Source organism: Excalfactoria chinensis, chromosome 2 (assembly GCF_039878825.1).
Source record: "Excalfactoria chinensis isolate bCotChi1 chromosome 2, bCotChi1.hap2, whole genome shotgun sequence".
Lineage (NCBI taxonomy): Eukaryota > Metazoa > Chordata > Aves > Galliformes > Phasianidae > Excalfactoria > Excalfactoria chinensis.
The window spans coordinates 16,953,169-16,976,810 of NC_092826.1; the positions used below are offsets into that span (position 1 = coordinate 16,953,169).

The following is a 23,642-nucleotide window of genomic DNA, read 5'->3' on the forward strand; positions in this document are numbered from 1 at the left end:
TATGATTCAATGTATAGATGCATATGCCCATATACAAAAAAGGTATTTTTCAATAGCTTAAAAATACACAGCCAGGGACTCTTAGAAAACTATCCATTCTGCTTCCATTTAAGAGTCTGGCAAACAAAATATTAGGAGAAAAACAAAACAAAACAAAACAAAAAAGCTGGTGCCTAAATTTAAGAATCAAATCCATGACTAAGCACTTAAGCACTTAAATATGTGGTCTGATTCTCAAAACAATTTGGAATAAAAAATATACCAGAGAAGCCAAATGGAAGCTGATGACTTTGAGAATTCAATCCATTACTTTGTTGTCTAAAAGCTGAGAAATAGGGCCTCTGAGCTCACAAAAATAAATAAATAAATAAATAAATAAATAAATAAATAAACACGTTTCTATGTACATTGGCTAGAGCTGATGTGAATAAATCATATTATTGATCCCTTCTGAACTGGCAAATCACTATGTATATAAATATATATGTATTTGAAGCACTGTTCATGTTATAAAGGCATTCAGAAGGTTGTACAGCACAAGCAGAAGCAGGCACTGAAAGGACATATAAAAGGTTGCTCATGTCCTAAAAGCAGATGTTAGAGCTGTGTGGCAAGCCCCACCACCCAGCTACAGATGGTCCAGGTGCTCTCAGTCTGGAACCCAAACAGGATCCCGATTCTGCACTATCAGCTGCTCATCAGTCTGTTGGACTGGCACTTGTCAAAATTCACTTTCTGTTAAGTAGTTAAATAGCTGAAATGCAGCCAATCTAAATGAACCTTCTCTGCAGAGGGTTTTGCCTCCAGCAGACTTTACAAAAAGGGGCCTGAGGAAAAACACATAAATCTCTCGGCAGACTTCTTCATCCAATTCCTTTACAAAGTGATGGCATCATCCATCAATTTCCTCCCTAAAATTTGTTCTCAAATGACCACATCTACATCACTGCTTTACTAAGAAGATGGTCTGCATTTGGAAAAACCTTGATGTTCCTTGAAACTACTCTGATATTAGGTGCACTCATTTCTTTCATATGACCAATCAGGCTCAGTATTACTTGAATACGGGAGCTTCCCAAGAAGAGTAAAATATCCATATTAACAAGAGCTTCTTCCTTAGGCTGGGTGGGGCCTACACTTAACTAAATCAAAGTTTACTTAAAAGCTTATTAGAATTTTTGGCTCCATACAGACATCACATTTCTGGGAAGTTTTGATCAAAAAGCTTGGCCTGACTACAATTAGAACATTGTTACAATTCACTGAATGTTCTTAGTAAGCTCAAAACAGAAATTCTGTGTTCATTTTACAAACAATTCATCTCAATTTCAGTCAGCAAGTCCAAGTTTTTACATTATTTTCAGATATTTCAATTCTCCCTCTCAACATTGCCAGCTTACAATAAAGCATGCCAGTAAATAACACCCAAACAATCCATAATCGGTCAATGAAGAAAACGTAAATGAGTAAAAAGGACACAGCATTTACTGACTGTCAATAGACACATTAATATTTTTTTCATGTTTTTCATTCTTGATTCTAAGAAACAAAACATACTCCAACAGCTGTCCAGGGAAAGAGACAGTGTTCTGGTTGTGCTGCTGCCCACATGGCAATCTATTCACATTTACTGATTTCCAAAGTCCAAACTGAAACAATCTGTCTCAGCTGGCCAATGACAGCTTTGAGTGTCATATCTGTATTTAATGGAATAAGAAACACAAACCAACTTGTCAGACACACCACTGTGTCAAGCTCAATTACCTAAATAAACATGAGTAATGGTTAATTTTACTTGCTGCTCACTTTTCTGAAATTGCTTCAGTGCTGATTTTTGCAGCCTCTTCCCTGGAGGACTACATCTGCCTGGTTTAAAGTTTCACTTCCAAACACCATGTCCAAAAGCTAAAATCCTGCTACAGAAAACAGCCATTTACATCAGAGGAAAAGATCCTTCATTCTTTAGGGAAAACTGGGTCTTAATCCTAAGAGGAATCTTACTTAAGCAAGTACTGACTGTGGGGCAAGCAGTGCTTCTACTGCCAATGCAAGTAGGTCATGACCTGCAATGGTGGAAGCCCATCAATAACTTTTCCCCAGGGAGCAGTCACTCTAAACGTGTCTTTCTGCACTGGCAGCCCTGAGGCAGATGCCTATGTGCCAGCCAAACGGCATGACAAATCCTAACATCAACAAGGTCACACTGAAAACAGCTAAAGTAAGATGAGAACGATGATTTTTTTTTTTTTCAGGATTTTTATTATTTTTTAAATAGTCTTATATCTTCCATTATTTACGCCGCACACAAATGTAGCATGTTTGTGAACTTTTACAGGAAAGAACTACTGCACCTATGCTGACTCATGCAAACTGAAAAGGTGCCCCTCTATCCATCCCTCTGACCTTGGACAAAGGGCTTCCCATCTGGAAATGTTTTCACTAAGTTTTCACTCCATGCTCTCACACACAGAAGACAGTCCAGCGATCGCAAAAACTAAATTACAGACATCGCAGATAACAGATCTTGCTATAGAACTGCACATGGTTCAGCATGATAAAATCCACTGACATTCTTTATCAAGCATCCATAACAACCTAAGCAGACTGCAGATGTTTAACAGAACAGGTCTTTGTTGCTTGATGTCCTTTCAGTCCAAGGTAAATGGTTCTGTTCTGACCCTTAGGTGTGTACTAATAACTCAGTGCACTGAAGTTAAGAAAGTACAAAAGCTTTGGAAACCCAGGATCTATTCAGCAAAATGATTCACCTCTACCCTCACACCTTCCAGAGAAAATGGTAGGGTTGCACATCAGCATAAATCATCTGCAAGAATCCTAACAAGCAGAGTAGGATAGAAGTAAAATGCCGATGAGAGTCTCTAGAAGGGCAGAATCCTGCAGGCAGATTGATGGTGATGTGCAAGCCTGCTAAAGGCTGGGTGGAGAATCAGGAGCTGGGGCTTTGGCCACCCACCCTGCAGACTCTGGGCTGTACTGGTCTGGTCTTATTCAGCTCTTTTCAGCTGGCACAGTGCCTGCACACCAGGAACACTAACCTGCATGATCCTAAATGCAGACTAATGGCATTTCATTTCAGACCTGCCACAGAGTTCTAGTATGACATATAGGCTGAACAGGTCTTTGCACTGCTCTCTAGACCTTCCGCATTTCAGGACAGCATTCAAAGGTTGTCACTGCTTTGTATTGAAAGGAGGGCTTCCCAATCACAGAACAAATTATATAAAAATAACCTATTAAATTTACTGATAAAGATCTTCCATTTCATATACAGCACCTGAAAAACAACTCTTTACCAGATGTGGGTGTTTTTTTGGTGTGTTCTTGAGGTTTTTTGTTTGTTTGTGAAGAGGCAGGTAGATTACTGTCCATTTCAGAAAACAAGCACCTGGGTTAAATCTAACTTCCAGCTAGTGCCTATTAAGAAGATACAGGTCCCTCTGGGTCCAGTCTCATTCCAGATAAGACTAATATCAAGTACTTTATTCTCCACAAAGACTCAAATATCTGTAATTAAATAATAGTTAGTCCTAAAGTTCTGTTCAAGCAGTCAGCAATGTGAGTAATGTTATGTCTTGAAACGCTCTTTAGAGCAGTATTACTTTCCTAGAGGAAAAAGGTCCCAACATTAAACAACTATTCTGATGCTCCCCTACTCCAACACCAACATGAGTGAGGGTGGGAGAGTTGTTCTGCTCTGTCTCTGAGTTCCAGTATAAGTGCACATTGCACAACACTGTTTAACTGAAATTGGTATATTTTAGATTTTAATGGAGTGTTGGTTTTACAGCTAAATATATGGAAGCTCTTGAGTTACAAGAAGGATTATTATTGCAAACCTGACTACAGCTACAGTTGGTGTTCTTGGAAGATGAGGCTGCAAGTAACAAGAAGCTAACAATTTCATGCCAGTAAGTCAAGTTTAATTTGCTTTCCTTTCCCCCTCCCTTCTAAAGCTGGCTGAAACACAAGTTCCACTGTAAATGCAGTGACTAGCAAACATGGATGCCATCACAAATACAACGCTGCCAAGAGGAAGTTCTCCGTTGACTAATAACAGTTTCCAATAGTAACTGCAAGATATTCTGGGCTCCAAATCTCCGAGATTTAGGGATATGTTCTGAAGAAGTACTTTTTCAACTAGAGAATATGAACTGTATAGCATTTAGACAAAAAGATTTTTAAAAAGGCAGTGGAAATTTGTATTACGAATTTCTGAACCAGAATTTGCTAGCTGAACCAAATCCTTCATCAGGTATGACTTCGCCCCCCACATCAAGCCTACTATTAAAGTATGGATGTGCAATACAAAGATTCAAATAATTGCTACATACTGATAATTGCAAAGGCCTCAGTGTTTTTCTGTTAACTGGAACAATGCACAGCCTTTTATTCTGGAAAGAGGAGACGGCATACTTGATAATATTTTTATGTAGCATTTGTTGCTGTCAGAGCACAATAGGGAATATAATCAAATTCATTTGTTAACTAAGTAACCCATTCTTTGGAGACATTCTTTAACACAAGACAGCACCAACGACCAATTACAAAATCACTGAGTTGGACTGGAAACTGAATTCTATAAAGATCACATTCTATCAGTTTCATTTCTGTACCCCTTACTTGCTGAAAGTGCAGGGCATTTCACACAGTTCTTTCCTCTGTGAACAAGTGTAGTCAGATGCTTTTCATTTAAATACAGAAACAAAACTGTATTTCCATTGCTGCAACTCAATAGATGCATGAAAGGCTGCTCATGCATTTTTTTTATAGGAGTAATTTATTTTTGAAGTAAATATAAATACACCATGAGTATTTGCTAGGATAATTTGTAAACGCTACTACGTAAGAGTTGTTCCAAAACATAAGCACAAATCAGAGAGCATGAGAAAGATCCTTAGCAGTAATCAAGGCTAGAAGTTTTGAAGTGGTCAACAAGATAACATTTGCCAACAAACCTCTGAAACATCTTTACAGAATGTCTAAGACTTGCATTTAAATTCCTTGTTATAAGTTGCCTCAGAACAAAGCATTAGATGCAACACTTTCCAGAACCAGTTTCCTGACACACAATAATTCAGCATTGCCTTTTTTTTTTTTTATTTTTTTTTTTTTCCTTTTTCAGTACCTTGGAGTTAGTCTCATAAACCTCAGCTGCATAACTCAAACTCATTGCACAAGTGACAAATATATGTGAGCTGTTCATCATTATAAATTCCACACAGTGAAATACTTTGATAGCATTAATCACTTTATACAGATCAGTCTGAGAACTCTCAACGTGAAGCTTTACAATATGATCTTCTACTGTGCTTCAAACTCAAAAGATCAACTTAAGCTTCTCTATGCTACAGCATCTACTGTAACACTTTCAGTAAAAACCACAGATAGATTTACATTTAGGAAGGGAATACAATATGAGGCTAAGTACCAACTACACTGAATAAACTCTGGTTACTGAACTGCTCAGACTAAGTGAATTCTACAGTACAGCTTCCCATCATTTTTCATTTTAGAATACAATGAAATTATTGGAGATGTAGGTAAAAGAAAAACTACTGAGGATTTAAAACTCTAGATGGCACACTCATACAGTAAAAGAGTAGAAATCTGAAACTTAAAGTAGGCTCACGTATGAGATTCACTTGGTTTTCCGCCTGAAATATACGTAATCTATCTGCAAACATTAATTCAATAACTGACCTGAAAATAACATTACAAAAGGATCTGTACCTTTTCTGCTTGTTAAAACTAGGTAATTTAATAATAATACAGCATTTTTGTAATTCCTAAGGACTGAAACAAGTTAATGTAAGATTATAGACACAATTTACTCTCAGGGCACAGCACCCATCCTGTCACACCATCATTATTCACTGCTTATCTATTTTATAGATACTAAGAATGAGATCTTATGTTTCCTAAAGGCACAAAGTCATACAACCACCATTTTCAAGTTTTTGTTCATGCTCTGTTTTTAAGCAAGAGCTCAGCTTTATTACTCCAATCCCAAGGCCATAAAATGGACATTTCAATGCACAGACTTTAACCTACACACCTATATAGATAAGGCAGTTTAAACTTGGAGATCTGATCAGCTGGGTGCTAGCAACAATCAGGAAAATTACACTGTAATTATTTTTATTAGAATCTGCCAGGCCTGCACATTACTGTTATGTAACCTGACTGAAGCTGTGATAAATGAATGGTAGCTGTGTTGACAGCGGGAGCACAAGTCAAAATTACCAGAATTGCAAAATCTATGGATTAAGGTGGCTGGTTAGTCACCTGAGTAAAGAGTCAAGATCCCAAAAGACAAATACAACACACATTTACAGTGCATTAGATCTTTCATGCTTATGGCTGTAAAAATACTTGCATTCTTTTCAGTTAAGTACAAAGCAGTAGAACAAACTGTCTCATCCTTACAGTGCAGGAAAACCTGTTTACTGTGGAGAAACTCCCATGCCATAGCTTACAGCAGTACCGTAGGTCCAAAATCAGAACAGACCAGCAAGCATTCCCTGTATTCAGATGGTTTTTAAATTCATGATGTGGAACATATGTACAACAAAGGACACAAAGAAGGAGTTAAAAAGAAAGAAAGAAAGAAAAAAAGAAAAAAAAAAGCACATGTATATACTGATTGGAGAACTCAGTAGACATGGAAGCACTTGCCCAGAAAGCCACAGAGACAAATGTCTTTGGCTGTAAGCCAATATAGGAGACACTCTGAAGAAAAGTATACAAAACAGTTTTCTCCATTTCTACAATACCAGATATCAATCAATTCATAAAATCATTAATGTTTTCCTCTAATAAAATCTATTAGTGCAAAATAATCTCTTCTTGTATAGTAAATAGTTAACAAAGTATACATCCATAGCATGCTTTAACTCTTAAATATTCAAGTAAGATAAAATTTTCTAACATATGTTATTAATCTCCATATGTAAATTTGTAGCTTCCATTGACAAGTCCAATAAATCACTGTAATTCCTTTTAGCCATTTAACAAGTTTATTTCTACAAATTATGGCTTAAAAGCAGGTACTGTACATACAAAACCTAAAGGGACTGTTGTGCAACTCATTACATTTCTTTATGTCATCTGCTTTGACAAGTTACTCATTTCAGTGGGTATTCATCACATTTCAGATAGCAGCAATAAATAGGCATTTTAATTCCCAGAAAATGTAATTTTAGACAGCCACATAAATCAATAGAAAATTAATTTTTAACAGCACTGGAGTAACATAACCCATAAGTTATTAAAGTTTGATCAAAGAATCTGAAAATTTAATATTGGATCTCTTTGTGCCAACCTAAGACTGAGTGATTTGCAGGGTCTCCAACATGTCTTCCACTGCTTTCAGGGAGTATTTAGTTTCTTTCTTACTGCGACCTGCAAACTAAAAAAATAAGCAAATAAATATATATTCTTCACTTATAAGAAAATATTCTGTGCAAGTAAAGGTTCTAAGCATTAAGTATGACAGAAAAAGCGCTAAAAATTATTAACTGTATTTACTACAAAGTTAAAAGAACAGCCTCTTTAATGTTGCACTAAATCTCATCACTTTTACTACTACAAAAGTTATATCATCCTTCCTCCAGTAATCAATGAAAAAATAACAGAAACCTTAATTTCAATCACTTGCTCCGAAGTTAATACTGAGTACTAACAAACAGTCCACTTTGAAAATTAATATTTCTCTAATGACAGAGATCTTCCTGTTGTTGTGTTTGCTCTGTGAGCTTTAACATGAATTTTATTTGACTTATTTTTTGATGTGAGTGAAAACAGATTAGCTTAAGTATCAAGTCCAAGTCTTGCTACTATTTAAATTACAAATATAATCTATTTTCTATTCTAGTTGCAGTGAGACCAAGAAAAATCTACTACAGATCAATGCAGTCATGCTATAATTACTTTTTTTGGTTCAAAGTAAGTGAAGTGATTCCCTCATGTTTGACTGTAACCTACTGCTACAACAGCAATTTCAGAGAGCATCTGAAATAAACTCTGACTTGATAACAATGAAAAATACAGCTTTTTAGATACTATTTTCCAGTGTTATGGATTTCGAGTCTCTGAGATATGTGCAGCCAAGTTTGGGAAAGGAAAGCTAAGAAGGGGAGGAGCTGCTGATTACCCCATGCTAACTTCAAAAGGAGTATTCCAACTGTAGTGATGGCTCCCATCACTCATCAGTCGCATCAAGAACAGTGGATTTATTGACTATGCTGGTCTTCAGTCAAACAAAACTCTCAATCATTTCTAATATACCTTCATTTTAAAAGTTTTGCATTTGGGGCTGGAGTGGTAACGAAACTACAGAAGCAGTAACTGTAACTTGCTGTTAGTAAAACAGTCTATTATTTGCCTAATTGTTAACATCTAAAATCGAAAATTTATTGAGTGTTTATGTTTCTTATTTCAAATACCACTGCTGTCTTGAATAGTTTGTCCTTGATTTATAATGTGCCCCTTCTCTGTTGTAATTAACTTAATTTAGCAAACTCTTCATGACCTGTTAAGAAAGATTAAGTCATCAGACCCAGGTAAAATCACACCAGCAACAAGCTGCACGACCTGTTAACCTGCTTTTGACCCCTTGCCTACAATTTAACAGCGGGACTCCATATCAGTGCTGATCTTGAAGAAACAGCTTCAGTACAGTAAATGAAAAGATATTTCACATTAAACAGGAGAATGAAATTTAGTTATTGTGACATAGGAGACATACTGAAAACTCCATATTTTCATATTTCGTATTTTCAGAAGATGAACTGGCATACTGCTAGAGTAAAAGCAGTGAACGTACCATTTTCCAGGTTGCAAAGTTTTCATAATGACCTGCAATAGTCAACTTTAGAGGTGCCATGGTTTTGTGCTGTTGCTGTCAATATTCTACATCATGACAAATCAAAGATTTCTTTAGACTCTCCCAGGCAAGAGAAGTAATTTTTATTTTTAATCTGAACTTAGTACTGTGCCCTCTTTTTCTTCAAACTAAACAAGAAGAGTCCTAAGCTGATACTTCGGCAGTTCCAAGCCCTTTCATCGAAACAAGTACATGTAAAACCAGAACACAAAATCCTTGTCAGAAGCATTGTTTCTTATTCAAGCACTTCCAAAACAACATAAAGAAACACTGGAGCCTGAATACACTGTGGTCAAACATCACGTTTGGCAGGACATACGGAGAGCAGGCAGAGGAAAGCTTGCAAATAAGAATCGTATTTACTTCTCTTTAGAGACGCTGAAAACAAAACTGACACAAGATATTAGCTTAAAAACACTACTTGTTAGTTTCAGGAGTGCCTGCTTTCATGATATTGACGTTTACTTTAAACTGAACAAGTAAAATCAAACTCTGCATCATAACAAACACAAGTATACTTGGACATCCAATCACTTCAAATTTACCCCGACGAACAATTATTTTGTCTATTCTGCCATTACACAGCAATTTGACTGATTGAACCGGAATCCATTTCTTAAAATCAAGATTTAATTTTCTGTTTCCCAAATGGCTTGTAACAAAATCACTTCTCCAACCATAAATACCACATGGATTGCTAACACAGAAGAATTAAGCAATGTACCAAAAGGCACTATATATCTGAAAAACTACTACAAGTAGGATCACATTAAGATTTTTGTGAGCATTAATCAAACTTCCCTGCCTCTGCTGAAATGCTTCTACCAGAGGACATGTTAAACTAATTACTTAATTGAAGAGCACCAGAGGTAGCCACAATTTGTTCCAATGTTAAAGTAACAGTGGGACTTGTTCTCAGTCACAAGAATGATAGGCTTCTTCACAGGATCAGCAGAAACTGAATAATCCAGAGTTTTCCAGTGATAAAGCAATGCAAAACTAAGCTTGAATTTATAACAGTTCTTCAAATAATCAGTATTTCTGTATTTTTTTTTTTCTTTTCACTCAGTCAATTAAACTCAAGCGGCCTACAGAATGACGGTGTTAGCAGCCAGCAGTTCCAGCTGCAAGCAGCAGCCCTAGCTACAAAACCTTTTCTGTCTTCTTCATCTCTCAAGTTAGGCATAGATGAGAAGTAGTAGTCAACATGCAAGGCTAGACATATAACATCAAAATACTAACCACATAAAGCACAGCTATTTGATACTCATCAGAAACCCAAAAGTTAACACCACAACCCCAAACCAAACCAAAATACCCTTAACTATTTTTATGATATATTTTTAATTTTTTTCCATAAAAACACTGTTTTACAGTCTGGCAAAGGCAAAAATATGTTCTTCTTTTTACACACAAATATTGATTTTTAAAAAGACAATAAACTAAAGCATTCCTCGGATTTCAAACAAGAATGCACAGGAAAAGCAAAAATGAAGTGCCAAAGGAAACTACCTGTTACAGAATAAACTAAACTGAAAGAAGCAGTGAAAATACTTCAAGTAAATGGTACGAAAAACAAAACAAACAAAAAAACCCCCATGCTATTATGGCCAGTGCTGAATTGAAAAAAAATAAAGTAGGTTTTCAAAATTACTATGCGTACTGCTGGTGTACTGCAGATTTTGAAGTCACAAATGCACATAATTTGACTTGGCACCCACGTCAGGATTCTAAATGCATCTCATTTTCTAGAACATGACTCAAGGAAAAACTGCATTCAACAGCGTAGGAAGGTCCAACTAATAAAACAAGTTGATGCCAAGCTCAACAGGCTTATAATGGTCTCATTTCACTTTGCAGAGAGCTTTGGATAACATGTGGAAAAGTGAGGAGAATTTATAGAGACAATATAAGTAACTAGCTTATAACCTGGCTAGACAATCCTCCACTAATGGAGGGAGCCTGTGAGGGCTTTCACTTGCAAATGCCACAGAGGTTTCATCCTTATGTCTGAAAGATGATGTCATAGTGACAGATGACAATTTCCAACCACTCAACAAACCAGGGGAGCAACACATCAGTACTGACTCGTAGAGGAAACTGCTACCCACCTACTACATCACCAAACACTATTTGGTGTAGCAGTCGGGTGCTGTAAGTCCCTGACATAAAAACTGGAGTGGCCAAGCCCTCTGCAGTCATGCCAGAGCAACAAGCTCAGTAGTGGTCACTACAGCTTCTGGTGGTACTCTGAAGATGAAGGGTGTGTCCACATGAGTTACTCACCAAATTCTAGGCTGAATAGATATGATTTTCTACATAGCTAAACTCCCTCTGAAATTCTAGTTGGATATGATGTTTGTCACTTTATGTTCCAAACAGCTAAAATGAGCAGTTAAACTATGCAATGCATCACAAAAGTATTAAGTCAAAGAACTCATGACATGTGTTTTAATATTAGTTTTCTTAATGTGACCCGTGCTGCTAAGCATCAACCAAATATTCTTCACATAAATTCCAAAGTAATTTCACAGAAACACTGAAAGTATGCTTCCCAGTAAAAAATTCTAAGAACAACACAAGTACTTAAATTTCCTTAGAGATTGTGATGTTAACAGAAAGCCACGGGGAGGAATAATAATAATAAAATAAAAAGATTATTTCACTCTGATTTAAGTAACTACAAACCATCATTTACACATTCATTATAATGGGAATATGGAGATGCCTTTATAGGTCTTAACCTTGGTATACCACCAACCCACGGGTGACACTGACTTTATACTCTCATTCTGATGTACCATGAAGGAGGCCATTTCCCAGAAGAAGCTAAGGGATGTCTAATCGCACTTTCAACCAGAAACTTTAGTCATAATACTTCCTTAAAACATATGTTCAATCCCCCCCCAAGGTAAAGAGATTGTTTTATTAAGAAGTAAAACATGGAATAATTGTTTCCACTTAAAATTTAGACATCTTTTAAAATTTGTCTTATTCTGACAATGGCAAATCTAGTGTGTATTCTGCTCTTCAATCTTTAATTTTGCTTTTTCTCATAAATCCTGATACACTTATGTTTTCCATCAGTAACATTCTTACTAGAACACGAGACATAGTGAACTCAAAAGAAGTCATGCTTATTTATGGGAAATGAGATGGCGGTTGTAATTCGTACACACCTTATTGCTGTGAACAGGTACATGGTTGATTAATCAAGAGTAAAGAGTAATTTAAACAGTAAAACAGAGAAAGAAAGCTTACGCAGACAAGTAGAAAAATCTTAACATATCCTCAAGATGCAACATATTTCCTACAAAACTGCTTCTAAAGAGATATTCTTCACAGTAAAGTACAGTCAGAAACTATAGACTTAATCAGGGGACATGGAAACTACTTAAAAATTGTAATACATCAAGAGCACATCAGCCACAAAAGCTGTACTTTTGGCAGTAGATTAACACAACAATATTAAGAAAACTGTGCTGGTCATAAAAGAAAATCCCGATTTAATTCTGTAATAGATGAAGCTGGTCAAAAAGCCACTTGGCAGAATTAACTTTGAACAGCAGCAGTAAAATAACTACTGGATTCTGAAATATTACGGACAGAAATGAACAATATATGCAAGTAAAGTCTCTTCATTTAAATCCAACATTTTTGCTCAGAAAAAAAGAGTTCTGGGAAGAACTGGAACATCCGTTACAGATGATAAAGCTCACAAACATAAGCTTTGATTGCTAGATCACTAATATCTGTAAGGAAGTTAAATAGGCATAGTATGTTTGGGATGGAACGACAGAAGAACCTATTATCTAAAGCACATTTTCTTTCACATTTGCAGAGAAAAAACAAGTGAACAAAAGTAAATCTAAATGCTTATTCATGACTTCTCAATTACCTGAAGAGATTCCTGATGACTTTCGTAAGCTTTGAACATGGCCTAAAAAGTCTAAACTTTCACAGCTTTACAGATAAACCAAGCTTCAATTGTAGATCCTAAGGTAATTATTAGGAACACACAAATGTAGAATCACTAAGGCTGGAAAAAACCTACAAGATCATCCAGTCCAGCTGTCCACCCATCACCAATAGTTCTCGCTACACCACAGAATCATCAAGGTTGGAAAAGACCTCTAAGATCATCCAGTCCAACCATCTGCCTATCACCAATATTTACCACCACCTCCTTCAGTACACCATCTAAACACTTCTTGAACATCTCCAGGGACAGTGACTTCACCACCTCCCTGGACAGCCCATTCCAGCACCTGACCACCCTGTGGGAAAAGTAATATTTCCTAACACCCAACCTGAATCAAGAGGCAATGCCCTCACAAAAGTGCTTTAACTGTTGATTAGGCAGTTGAACTGGATGACCTTTGAAAGCCTATTTCAACTGAACTATTCTATTCTACTTAAAATATGATTTTAATAATAATATTCCTTAAGATTAAATTGAAAGGAAACAAAATTGTAAATTTTAATTTGATTTCTAGTAAAGAAGCGATAACTAGTAATTTTAAAAATTGAGACATACAAAATTTAATTTAAAAACTTAACTTTAGAACTCAGTCTTTCAAGTCAGCATTACAAGAATATACATGCAGTAACCATTTAATTTAAAAAGAAATGTATAAAGCTTATAAGTAATATAAATTAATAACTGTAAAGTATCAACTTTTTATTAATTTAGGTTTCCAGGGAGACAAACAAGTAGAATGCAGGAAACTCAAACAAATGACACCAATTTACACCTATCACATCTAACCCACTGAACAGCAGTTAATTAAAGTGCAGGAAAGAACAACGGAGAATATTAGCAGCATCAGAAAATAATTAGATACTAACCTGGTAGGCTCTATTTATTTGATTCGCTGCCCAGCTGGCATATTTTATATTATCTTTTTTCATTTTTGCACTTGCTTTTGGATTGGAGGCAATATGGCTCGCAGACTAGCAAAAAAAAAAAAAAAAGCAGAAAAGCAGTATAATTAAGAAATGTATGTGCATGAAAATAAATAAGTAAGTAAAAACTACTAAAAACTGGTAGACGGCATCCAATTAAGCATTAACTAAACTATTTAAACTACTTTTTGTTCTAATTCACTAAACCAGACTTAAGTCCAGTTAGGTACTGAGTTAAGAACAGAATCCGGACATAATCAGCTAATTTTTGGTGTACTGATGGACAGTTGGTGTGCTGATGGAAAGTTGGCTGAATATGAGCCAGCAGCATGCCCAGGTGGCCAAGAAGGCCAATGGCATCCTGGTACCAGCAGGTTCACCATCCTGCAGAGAAGTGTGTGATTTTAAATCCCTTTCAAGAAGTTGCCTTCTTGCATTAATGTTTGTAATTCTGTGGAAAAAATGGGCTAGACTTACAGCTTAAAAACACTTCAACTGAGAAGACAGACCAGAAATGCACTGATCAGCTTCTTCAAGTTGCAGAAAATGCCTATTCTCAATGCATTTCTAAATTAATGTAATGCTCCAGTGATTGGTCTAAGTATTACTCAATGTAAAATAACCATAGAAATCAGAAAGGTTATCCCCTGAGGAGACTGCTAAGGGAGAAAGGGGAAGAAAACAGCACAGCTCTAATAACCTTAAAAAAAATATGCACAGATGTGTATTTATCTCCAGCAAGGGCATGGAAAATAATGCAGATTTTATTGTCTGATACTGTGTAAGAGGACTTTGCTGAGGAAATTTTGCTGCCAACTGGTGATCCTGTCTGTTAAGTATAAAAGAACTAGCATATGCTATGCTTGTCACTAAGGCATTACACTATATAGATAACAGAAGTGAGTTGGGATCTGGTGTTGAAATTACATTGGGGCACAACTGAATTCATAAACATGGGGATTTACAGCCATCTAAAGTGGATGAAGATGGATTAGCCTTAGTCACCTACCAGCATTGTGCAGCTGAAGCCTCTGGGACCACTAAAGCCCAAAAGGGCTTGACATAAAGGAAAATTCTTACAAATAATAAAGATGATAAATATTTAAAAAATGAACCGATCTTTCAGGAAATCGACTTGAAGGGTGGTTTGATAGTTTAAGATAGTTAAACTTGGAAGATGGCTATATCAATCAATGATCAAATGATGTGAAGACATGTAGAACAAAAAGTAAAAACAAAAAAGTTTGAATATATATATGGAAAGCACAGGAAACCAAGACTTTGTTTCCATAGGAAAACATTTTCAAAAGCAACTGAAAACTACAGTTTAAACTTCCTAATAAAATGCTTTGAAAACTGATTTAATGAAGTATCATTACCCTGCTTGGGACTGGGAATCAAGATACACATACTGGAATACCGAAACCAGCTTTAATAACTTTTATCACTTTTAGTCACTGGCATAATGCTGTTCCTATTCCATAGTTTGGATTATTAACAGTGTTATTAAACACCATGTTATATCAAAAAGAATCAAATACAGAACACACCAAAGGGTGATATATACGCATTAAAGCACACAAAAATGATAACCCGGGGGGGGGAAAAAAAATAATCAGACTCACCATGTAAAGGCCAAACAAAGCTCTCATATTTCTGTTGTTAAGTTTCAGTGCTTGTGCAAAATATTTTCTTGATAGCTCTAGGTTTTCAAGCCCCCCTTGAGTATATTTAACCTGTAAAAACAATAGGCTCCTGAAAGTTGCACATCATCCATATTTTCAGGCATTCACTCTTGATTCAAAGATACTACGAAACTTCATGTCAGGTCTGTTTGACATGATATTCCAGGTGAGTTCTACCAAAGGCCAAACACTGGCTTGGGAAAAACCTGAATACTTTTTAGTGAATTAATGTAAAAATATTTAACTGTGGGGAAAAGCCGGCATTAATTTAAATCAGCTGCTATACAAATAGAAAGTGATTATCTTGCACTTTCAATACTTAGAATCTTGGGATAGTCTCTTATGAAACTGCAATGGACTTTCAATCTAAACCTATATTCTGACTGTTACAAACCTGTACTAACTCTAAATTCCTTCAGCATAGCATTACAGCAGTACACAGCACATTGTCTTTCATTAGCTATTTAACTGAAAAATAGTACACAAAGTTTAAAGATCGCTACATTGTTTTTCTATTAATTTTGACTGCTATTAAAGCAACAAAAAGAGAGAACCATTAGAAGACATGCTTCATAATTTTTCTACCACAAGGCTATCTAGAATTTCAAGTTTTGATGCTAACTCAATTTTATCCTTGCTAACAAAACAAATCAAATCCATTCCAAGTAGTTAAAGCATAATTTAGGAAAAAAATATCACACATCTGAAAAATGGTTACAAGTGGCCAAAATGCTAGACGTATGACTTCAATGGATCCTCTCTTCACACAGAGAGTGCTCCTTCAAGCAACATTTCCTATGTGAAGGATTCCAAGATCTGGCTCCACAAGAATAGATAATATATCACAGTTTCGTAGTTATGCTATATAGTTTTCCAGTATTGTGGAAAAGTTTAATTTCCAATACAGTTAATTTGAAAAGTGCAAAAACAGCCTATTTAAAAGGAATATTTTATCTTCAGTAATTCCTGCCACTATTATTTATAGTTAAGTCACACTGAGAAACAAAATGGCTTTCTTAACGTGCAAGTTCTTTGAGAAGTTAACATTCACCATGCACTGTCTTAAATCTCCTAGGGAAAAATTAAGTAAACAATTTTTATTCCATTTTCACCGCTTCAGTAACACAAAAAAAAACCAGAATATCTATTCAAACATAACTGATTTTTCAGAAAAATACTCACTTCAGCATATTGCTGACAATATAAGTGGTTGTGTGGATTAGTCATCATAAGCTCCTCTAAGCAGAAGGCTGCTTTTGCATAGCTGAAAAAATATAATAACAGCAACATAAAAATGAAACAGTACACAGCTTACTTTGGTTTCTTCACAGTACAATAAAAGGAGTCTTACTTGTTTTGTAACTTCTCATGACTCACAATGTAAAGAAATGTTTTATTTTTAACTGATGTTTGAAACCACAAATTTTTTTACATTAAAAACAGTGAAAAATATACAAAATGTCTTAGTATATATGGAAAGCATAAATATTTAGCCTTTTTTACTAATAAGTGTCATTTCTTATTAACAAAAGCAATATGCAGAAACAGGCATTATATAACAGAAAACACAACACAAAGTAGCTTTTTTTTTTTTTTTCCTCCTACAAGATTTTGCAGCTACATGGTGATTCATACACCACACTATATATCAGATCATGGTTAACATCATCAGACAGCTACCAACTCAGACCCAACCACAGAAGTGTGGTCAAAAAGCCCTCAGAACAGTAGTAAAAGTCAGACAGTCTAAATATACGTATATGAAAACAGTACTACCCTAGTCTAAATAGCAGCATGTTATCACTGTAAAAAAAAATCTAGTACTTATTCTTTAAATGAAAACCCTCCAAAGCAAATTACATTTTTATATGTTTGTTTGGGTTAATAAAAAATCTAGCTTCACAATCTTTCAACTAACAGGGTTTCCTTTAGAATTTGTAGGATAGTACAGATGAGATAGCATTGATGCTCATGGCTTAAATGACATGATGCTAAAATTCACGAAGTTTATAACACCAGTGTTGACAGATTTGATCAGTGTGAAAGCAATTCAGCAACAATAATAAATCACACAATCAGTAAAATCTTATTTCCTACAACAAGCAAATAGTGATTTTTTTGTAACTGTCGGGTATATATCTCAAATGTTTATTTAGAGGTAAAAGGATAATAATCTGACTCTCTAACAGAAACTACCCTCCTTTCATCAGAACAAAAAGTGTAACTGAGGATTACACACATCTTGTTAATTTAGGCATGTTTATGAACAATAGTAAACAATAGTAACACCATGGTGAATTCAGCTGTAAGGCAGAATTTGTGATACTGCTTTTTCTCAATTAGCAATTAGTTGCTTTTTTAGCCAAGATTCATTTTCTTTTATCTTCATCCAAATAATTATAAAAATAAATGATGCCCATCAAAGTAATAGTGAGCACAGTCAGTTTTTTCAATGAAATGGGCCAAGTTTAGCTTTTTTATTTCTGAATTACAGCCCAAGGCAAATACAAGCAAAACCAATTTCTTTCTCAAGTTTTATTATACGATTTTTGTAATAAATTCTATAGCAAAAAACAAAAGAAAACAAAACAAACTGTAATGGAATATGGATGTTTGCTCCATTGCATCATGCACAAAGAGATTTCTCTGCTTAAATATATTTCTAACCATATACATATATTCAACATTCAATTATTCCTTAAGTCAGCATTTGAAAGAGTTTAGGAGACGCTTTCTTTAAGAATGGGTTAGAAGGAGAGGCAATGAGGGATAATTTTTTCATCACTGTGAGAAAGGCTATTTCTTTCTGGAGAATCTGATTCTTTCACTACTAGAAAGGAAGGAAGGAAACAATGTGGTATAATTCAGGCTGGGCCAAAGAACTAAAGAAGTGAGGGAAAAAGATACGCCTTTGGGTGGAGGTTAGAATTAATACTGTGATATTAGAAAACTTGCACTAAGGCTTTGAGCTAATCCTCTCACACTGGGATTTCCTCCTGTCACTGCAGCAATAAAAAAAGCTAACAAAAACATTAAATATCCAATAAGCAAGTTACAACAACATCCAACATTCTTGATTGCACTGGGTTTTGTACCCAGGCGACCAAATTCCTCCGACTTTGGATCCGTGCTTTATTTATTTATTACTTAAAGGTTACTGAAAGTTCCTGCAGAGATAGTCTAATTGAAAATAAGAGTATTGCACACAGTTTGGTGTGATCAGTGGCTTTTAGAGGCAAAGAATTTAAAATCTACACCCAGTAAAAAACATCACTTGAAAGAAAAACTAAAGAAAATGTGCTGTTCTTTGCTACGCTTAGAACATTAATTAAAAATAACGGATTTAATAAATGCCTGAAACATACAAGTAATTATTTAAATTCTGTTTTAAAATCAAATACTTTGTTAATGTCCTAGCAGTCTGACAAGGCTGTTAATTATTTCCTGACAAAGTTTGTTATACTGTGAATGAGACTTCATGCTTTCTAACATCAGTTCTTCAAAATAATCACTGAGGTTTTTCACTTGCACAGAATGTATTTCTATTTAACATTTTTTATGAAGACTTTGCAAATGACTTACTCGTGTTCATTGATGTAAAGCTCTGCAAGTTCATGCCAAGCTTCCTGGTCTCCAACAAATCTGTACAGAAAAGACAAGAGAGGCAAAAAGGCAAAAAGGAAAGAATGTGTAGAGGGATTCTGTAAATGACCAGCATGGAAGGAAAAGCATAAATCAAATGCAAATTCCATTTTAATTAAAAAGATTTATCAGAATAGTAAAACACAATCTGTATTCTTGTGAGACACTCACTGTTCCAGATACTCATTCAGCTCTCGGATGGCCTCAAGATTTTTCCCCTGGGCTTTTCGAATGGCAATCTTACGCTTCCTTGCTGCCTATGGGTTGACATTAATAAAGGATTAGGGTCTCATAATTCCCTGGGTTTTTGTAAAGAAAGCAATTTGACTGTGCAAATTATTATCTCAATACCAGTGGAATTCCACTGCAGAACAACTGCTAGGTTGGAGTTTATAAACATACCCTATGACATCCCACTGAGAGACTGAAAACCTTTTCTTACAATCACATTATGTATGCTTTTCTTCGGAGGCACAAACTGTATGCATTATTTCATTCAAATAAGTGACTGTCCAGATTCTAATAATTACAAAACAGCAGGAGATGCTAATCTTCAGACATTCCAGAGACCCCCACCTTGTCATTCACAAGGTCCAAGACTACAGAGGAGACGTGGTGACTGAGTTTTGGAGAATCCCACAGATACATCTTGGGCACCAATGTATAAATATGGCTTTCAGCCATTCTGAAAGATTCTCATTGAAGAGCTAAATGCCATCTTTAATTGCTGTTGAACATACACCAACTGCACAAACAAGCTTCTCATCACTTCTGGAGCACAAAGTAGGCCTTTCAGTGTAAACAGAATATAAAAAAAGCTGTTTTGTTGGCAAAAGCCAGCAGTACTTCAATATGTGGGTAGAATATGTATTTCAACATTAAGAATGTAAAAACAAAGACTTAATAATTATACTATACTGAAATTTTGAACTCCATTAGACTTGTTATGGACCACCAGGAGAAAATATACACAGCATTTTAATAGCTAATTATTATAGTCCAGTCTCCAAAACACATTGGTTACAGTTCTCTAAACACAGTCTCCTGACCTCTACAAGTACTTAAGGTGTAATTCAAACCAAGACATCTTCCCAGTAGTCTGACAGAGTTTGGAGCAAACAGCAATACACCTCCACCAGTCTGAAAGTCATCAGATCTGGAATCTGACAGAATAACAGTTCCAAATTCCAGCATAACGTGCCTCAAAGAGCACTATGGGCCAAATGCTGTGCTCATAAGCCCTGCTCCCTGGGTGATCACAACTGCTGTGGTCAGACATGAGAAGACAGATGGTCTGTTTTGCATGATGTATCTGCATGCACACACACACTTCAATGTCTTTTCTTTGTGAGATAATAATATTCATGAAAAACTTGTACACCGTTCCTGTAATACAGTCCCATTGCTTATTACCCTCGTAACTCTCATCCCACTTCATTCCTTACAGAGAGGTTATTAAGTTGGGTATAGTCTTACAGAAGCCTTGACTGCACAAAAGCAGATAGTACTCACATTAGTTTCTTCACGATGAACCTTCCTAAGATTACACTCGCATATACCCTGAAAGAGTTTCTGTATTTTTACAGTGTTTTAAATGTCTGTTCTTTTAAACAGTTCCTTATCCTTAAATGTCATTTGACAAAATTCATTTCTCTTGGAAGAACACTGCAAGTGCATGCATCATTTATGTAAACTACTTCAAGCTGGTCAGTAACATAAGAAACCAGAATAACCAGACATGTTTTTAATGCTAACTGTAGGTTTATACTATCCTTTAAGTTTGTCCTCTTCACCTCCCTCAAGCACATATATTCATTGCAAATGCAGTGAAAATAATTCAAGGAAAAAATATCTCACTCTTCAGTTTAAACACAAAGCAGAGGTAAAGAGAGAATCCCTAAAAATGATAAGAATTAGAATACAGGCAGCAGAGTGGGTTTACCCACATTCACTTTGTTAGCCATTGTGTCTTTGTCAAACTGCAACCTGTGGAATGACATTCATCTTTCTACTTTTACTGGGAGACATCTGGCTAAAATCCAGAACCGACTCTCGAAGTTTTAACTGCTGACCACGTTTATCACTACAGCAATAATATACAGTTTATTTTATTAGAGAGCTTTTAAAAGAAAGATAACAGCATAGTTAAACCTTCTTAATGTTTTTTGTTGTTTTTTTTTTTTTTTAGTGTAACAAGAATCAGATAGCTTGTTTATCAACTGCTACTATTACTAAACCAAAAACACAAAGCCCAAATCCCGAAACACCAACTCAGTGGCTCCCTATCACATTTTACGAAGAGTGTTTCATGAAGCAGATCATTACCTCTGCCATGGGGGAAGTGCTGCAGCAGTGTCAAACTGCCCACCCAGGGCTGGGATTACCCACAGCTCACTGAGCAGGAAACCCCAAAGAAGAGGGAGTGGGATAACCACCTAGAAAGCCAAAGGAGCACAGCCTGCAATTATGGCTTACAAAGACAGAAGGTTTTTTCCAGGTGACAGACTAGCTACTTTCAAATATAAGTTTTGGGCTGAAAATTCAGTTGGTATCTTCAGAATTTTAAGGGCAAAAAGAGCCATCAAGAGACCGATCAAAACTAAGCTGCCTGAGAACTGGAATAATCTGTTTAATATATAAAATAAATCAACACATCTGACAACTTAATTGGCAATGACAAACAGTAACGCTCTACAAATGAGCCATCTTCCTATTTCATTTCTAATGTAAATCCTTCAATTGCATGCAAAGGAAGTCCTCTAAAAGTGACTGCAAACAGATCCTCTCCATGGCTGTTTTATTTCCTAACCACAATACTCCCAAATAACATAAATCACTGTAACAACGAGATGTCAGTTTAGGACAAGCTACAACTATTCCTCATCAAAGATTTCAGCTGATGTTTACCTATAACAAACATGTCATGTAATGTGATCAGACATCAAGGGTAAGGGGATAAAGCACCAAGTTCTGATGGTAACACTTCAGAATAAGACAAATTATGCATACACTTGATGGAGTTTATTTGCTTCTAAACCACACATAAAATTCCTTTTCTAACAAAAATGTTCTGAACACAGAGCCAAAAGACATACATGCAGGCAGGTGTTCAGCAGAAGAGATCCAGATTATTCAGATCTGTGATCCCAAGGAATCTTAGGACTGGTTGAAAAATAAAGGCTTGGAAGCAAAACAGACCTGCTTTAGCTGTATTCACAGACTACTCTCCCATCACACTTTCTAGCTCCTCTTTAAATATCGTAACGCTACCAGTTTGTTTGTTTTTTATTATTTATAAATAATGAAATTCAATGAGTCCAGGAGTGTCTGCTTTAAGAAAATCAGGTATGAGAAGACCTGCACTAAAATCAGATGTGGGCAACTTTGTATGCTGTAAACTTCTAATCCTTCCTCTGATTTATGCTCTGAGTCCCTGTGTGCAACAGCTTCCTCCTCAGTGAACTGGGACTCACGTCCAGGCAGCTTCCTGAGGAGGGTGGATTAAGTAATGGCACACAGAGTGTCATCTTCTCTACTTCCATCAAATTAAATGAACTGTTTTACTTCAGAACCACCCCAATGCTAACAGTCACTCTGCCAAACAAAAGGCAGTCTCACCCATACTATAGGTTTACCTGGCATATTTTATACGTGCAACTCATTACCTCTTTTAATATCAGTAAAGCTATTTTTAACAACTCGAGCTGAGATTGTTTTGGGATTTACAGAGCACACCGAATAGTTGCAACAATTATGTTAAAAAAGACAGAAAAATGACATTCACATCTCCCTTCCCAGCTCTTCACAAAAGTGAGATTTCTGAGAAATATTCAACACAAAAACAAAGTGAATCTATTTCCACCCTAAATAAAAAAAAATAACAACAACAACAAAAGACAAAACTTACTGTGTTGCAATAAGATATGCAGTGCTTGGCTGCACAGAACATACAATATGGAATTCCCCCTGCCCATTTTCCAGCGTTTAAAATAAAATATTGGAATGGTTATTGGCTGACTCTGTAAATCCAGCATTCTTAATGGAAAGATATATGCCATCTTAAAGAAACACTTATACCCTAATCAGTATCATCTGGACTGAGGTACTTTAGTATGTCACATTTATTAAACCACAAACCTTCCTAACGGACTAATAATCCCCAATCTGGCACAAGTACTCATCTCCCATTTGTTATGATTCCTTTTAATTGGCATTAAGTAGACTCAAAGTGAAGATTTGAACATTTAACAGCTTCGGCATTTGATTAGTAAACCATACCATAAGTTGTCTTATGATTTAACAACACAGACAAGGTGCATTAGTCTAAGAGACACATTAAAATACTTTCCTTCAAATTGCAAAGAGCAAATTAAAACAAAGGTGTAAACAATTACAACGGAGTTAAAGGAATTATACAGACGTCAAAAAATGCCACATAATCTGAATACAACCACAATAACAAATGCGGTTACCAGACCTACTTTTTCTTTTTTTCTTTTTTAAAG

The 23,642-nt window shown here is 35.7% G+C and overlaps 1 protein-coding gene across 1 annotated transcript in view; it reads right to left on the reverse strand.

The window, feature by feature from the left end:
• EMC2 (ER membrane protein complex subunit 2) overlaps nucleotides 1–23,642 on the reverse strand; it is a 57,165-nt gene that overhangs the window by 11,695 nt on the left and 21,828 nt on the right. Inside the window, exons 6-11 of the mRNA XM_072330401.1 lie at nucleotides 19,309–19,394; nucleotides 19,078–19,137; nucleotides 16,678–16,759; nucleotides 15,436–15,546; nucleotides 13,754–13,858; nucleotides 7,343–7,429 (exon numbers count right to left, since the gene is read on the reverse strand). Coding sequence (XP_072186502.1) covers nucleotides 7,343–7,429; nucleotides 13,754–13,858; nucleotides 15,436–15,546; nucleotides 16,678–16,759; nucleotides 19,078–19,137; nucleotides 19,309–19,394 — 531 coding nt within the window. The remainder of the gene's footprint in view (nucleotides 1–7,342; nucleotides 7,430–13,753; nucleotides 13,859–15,435; nucleotides 15,547–16,677; nucleotides 16,760–19,077; nucleotides 19,138–19,308; nucleotides 19,395–23,642) is intronic.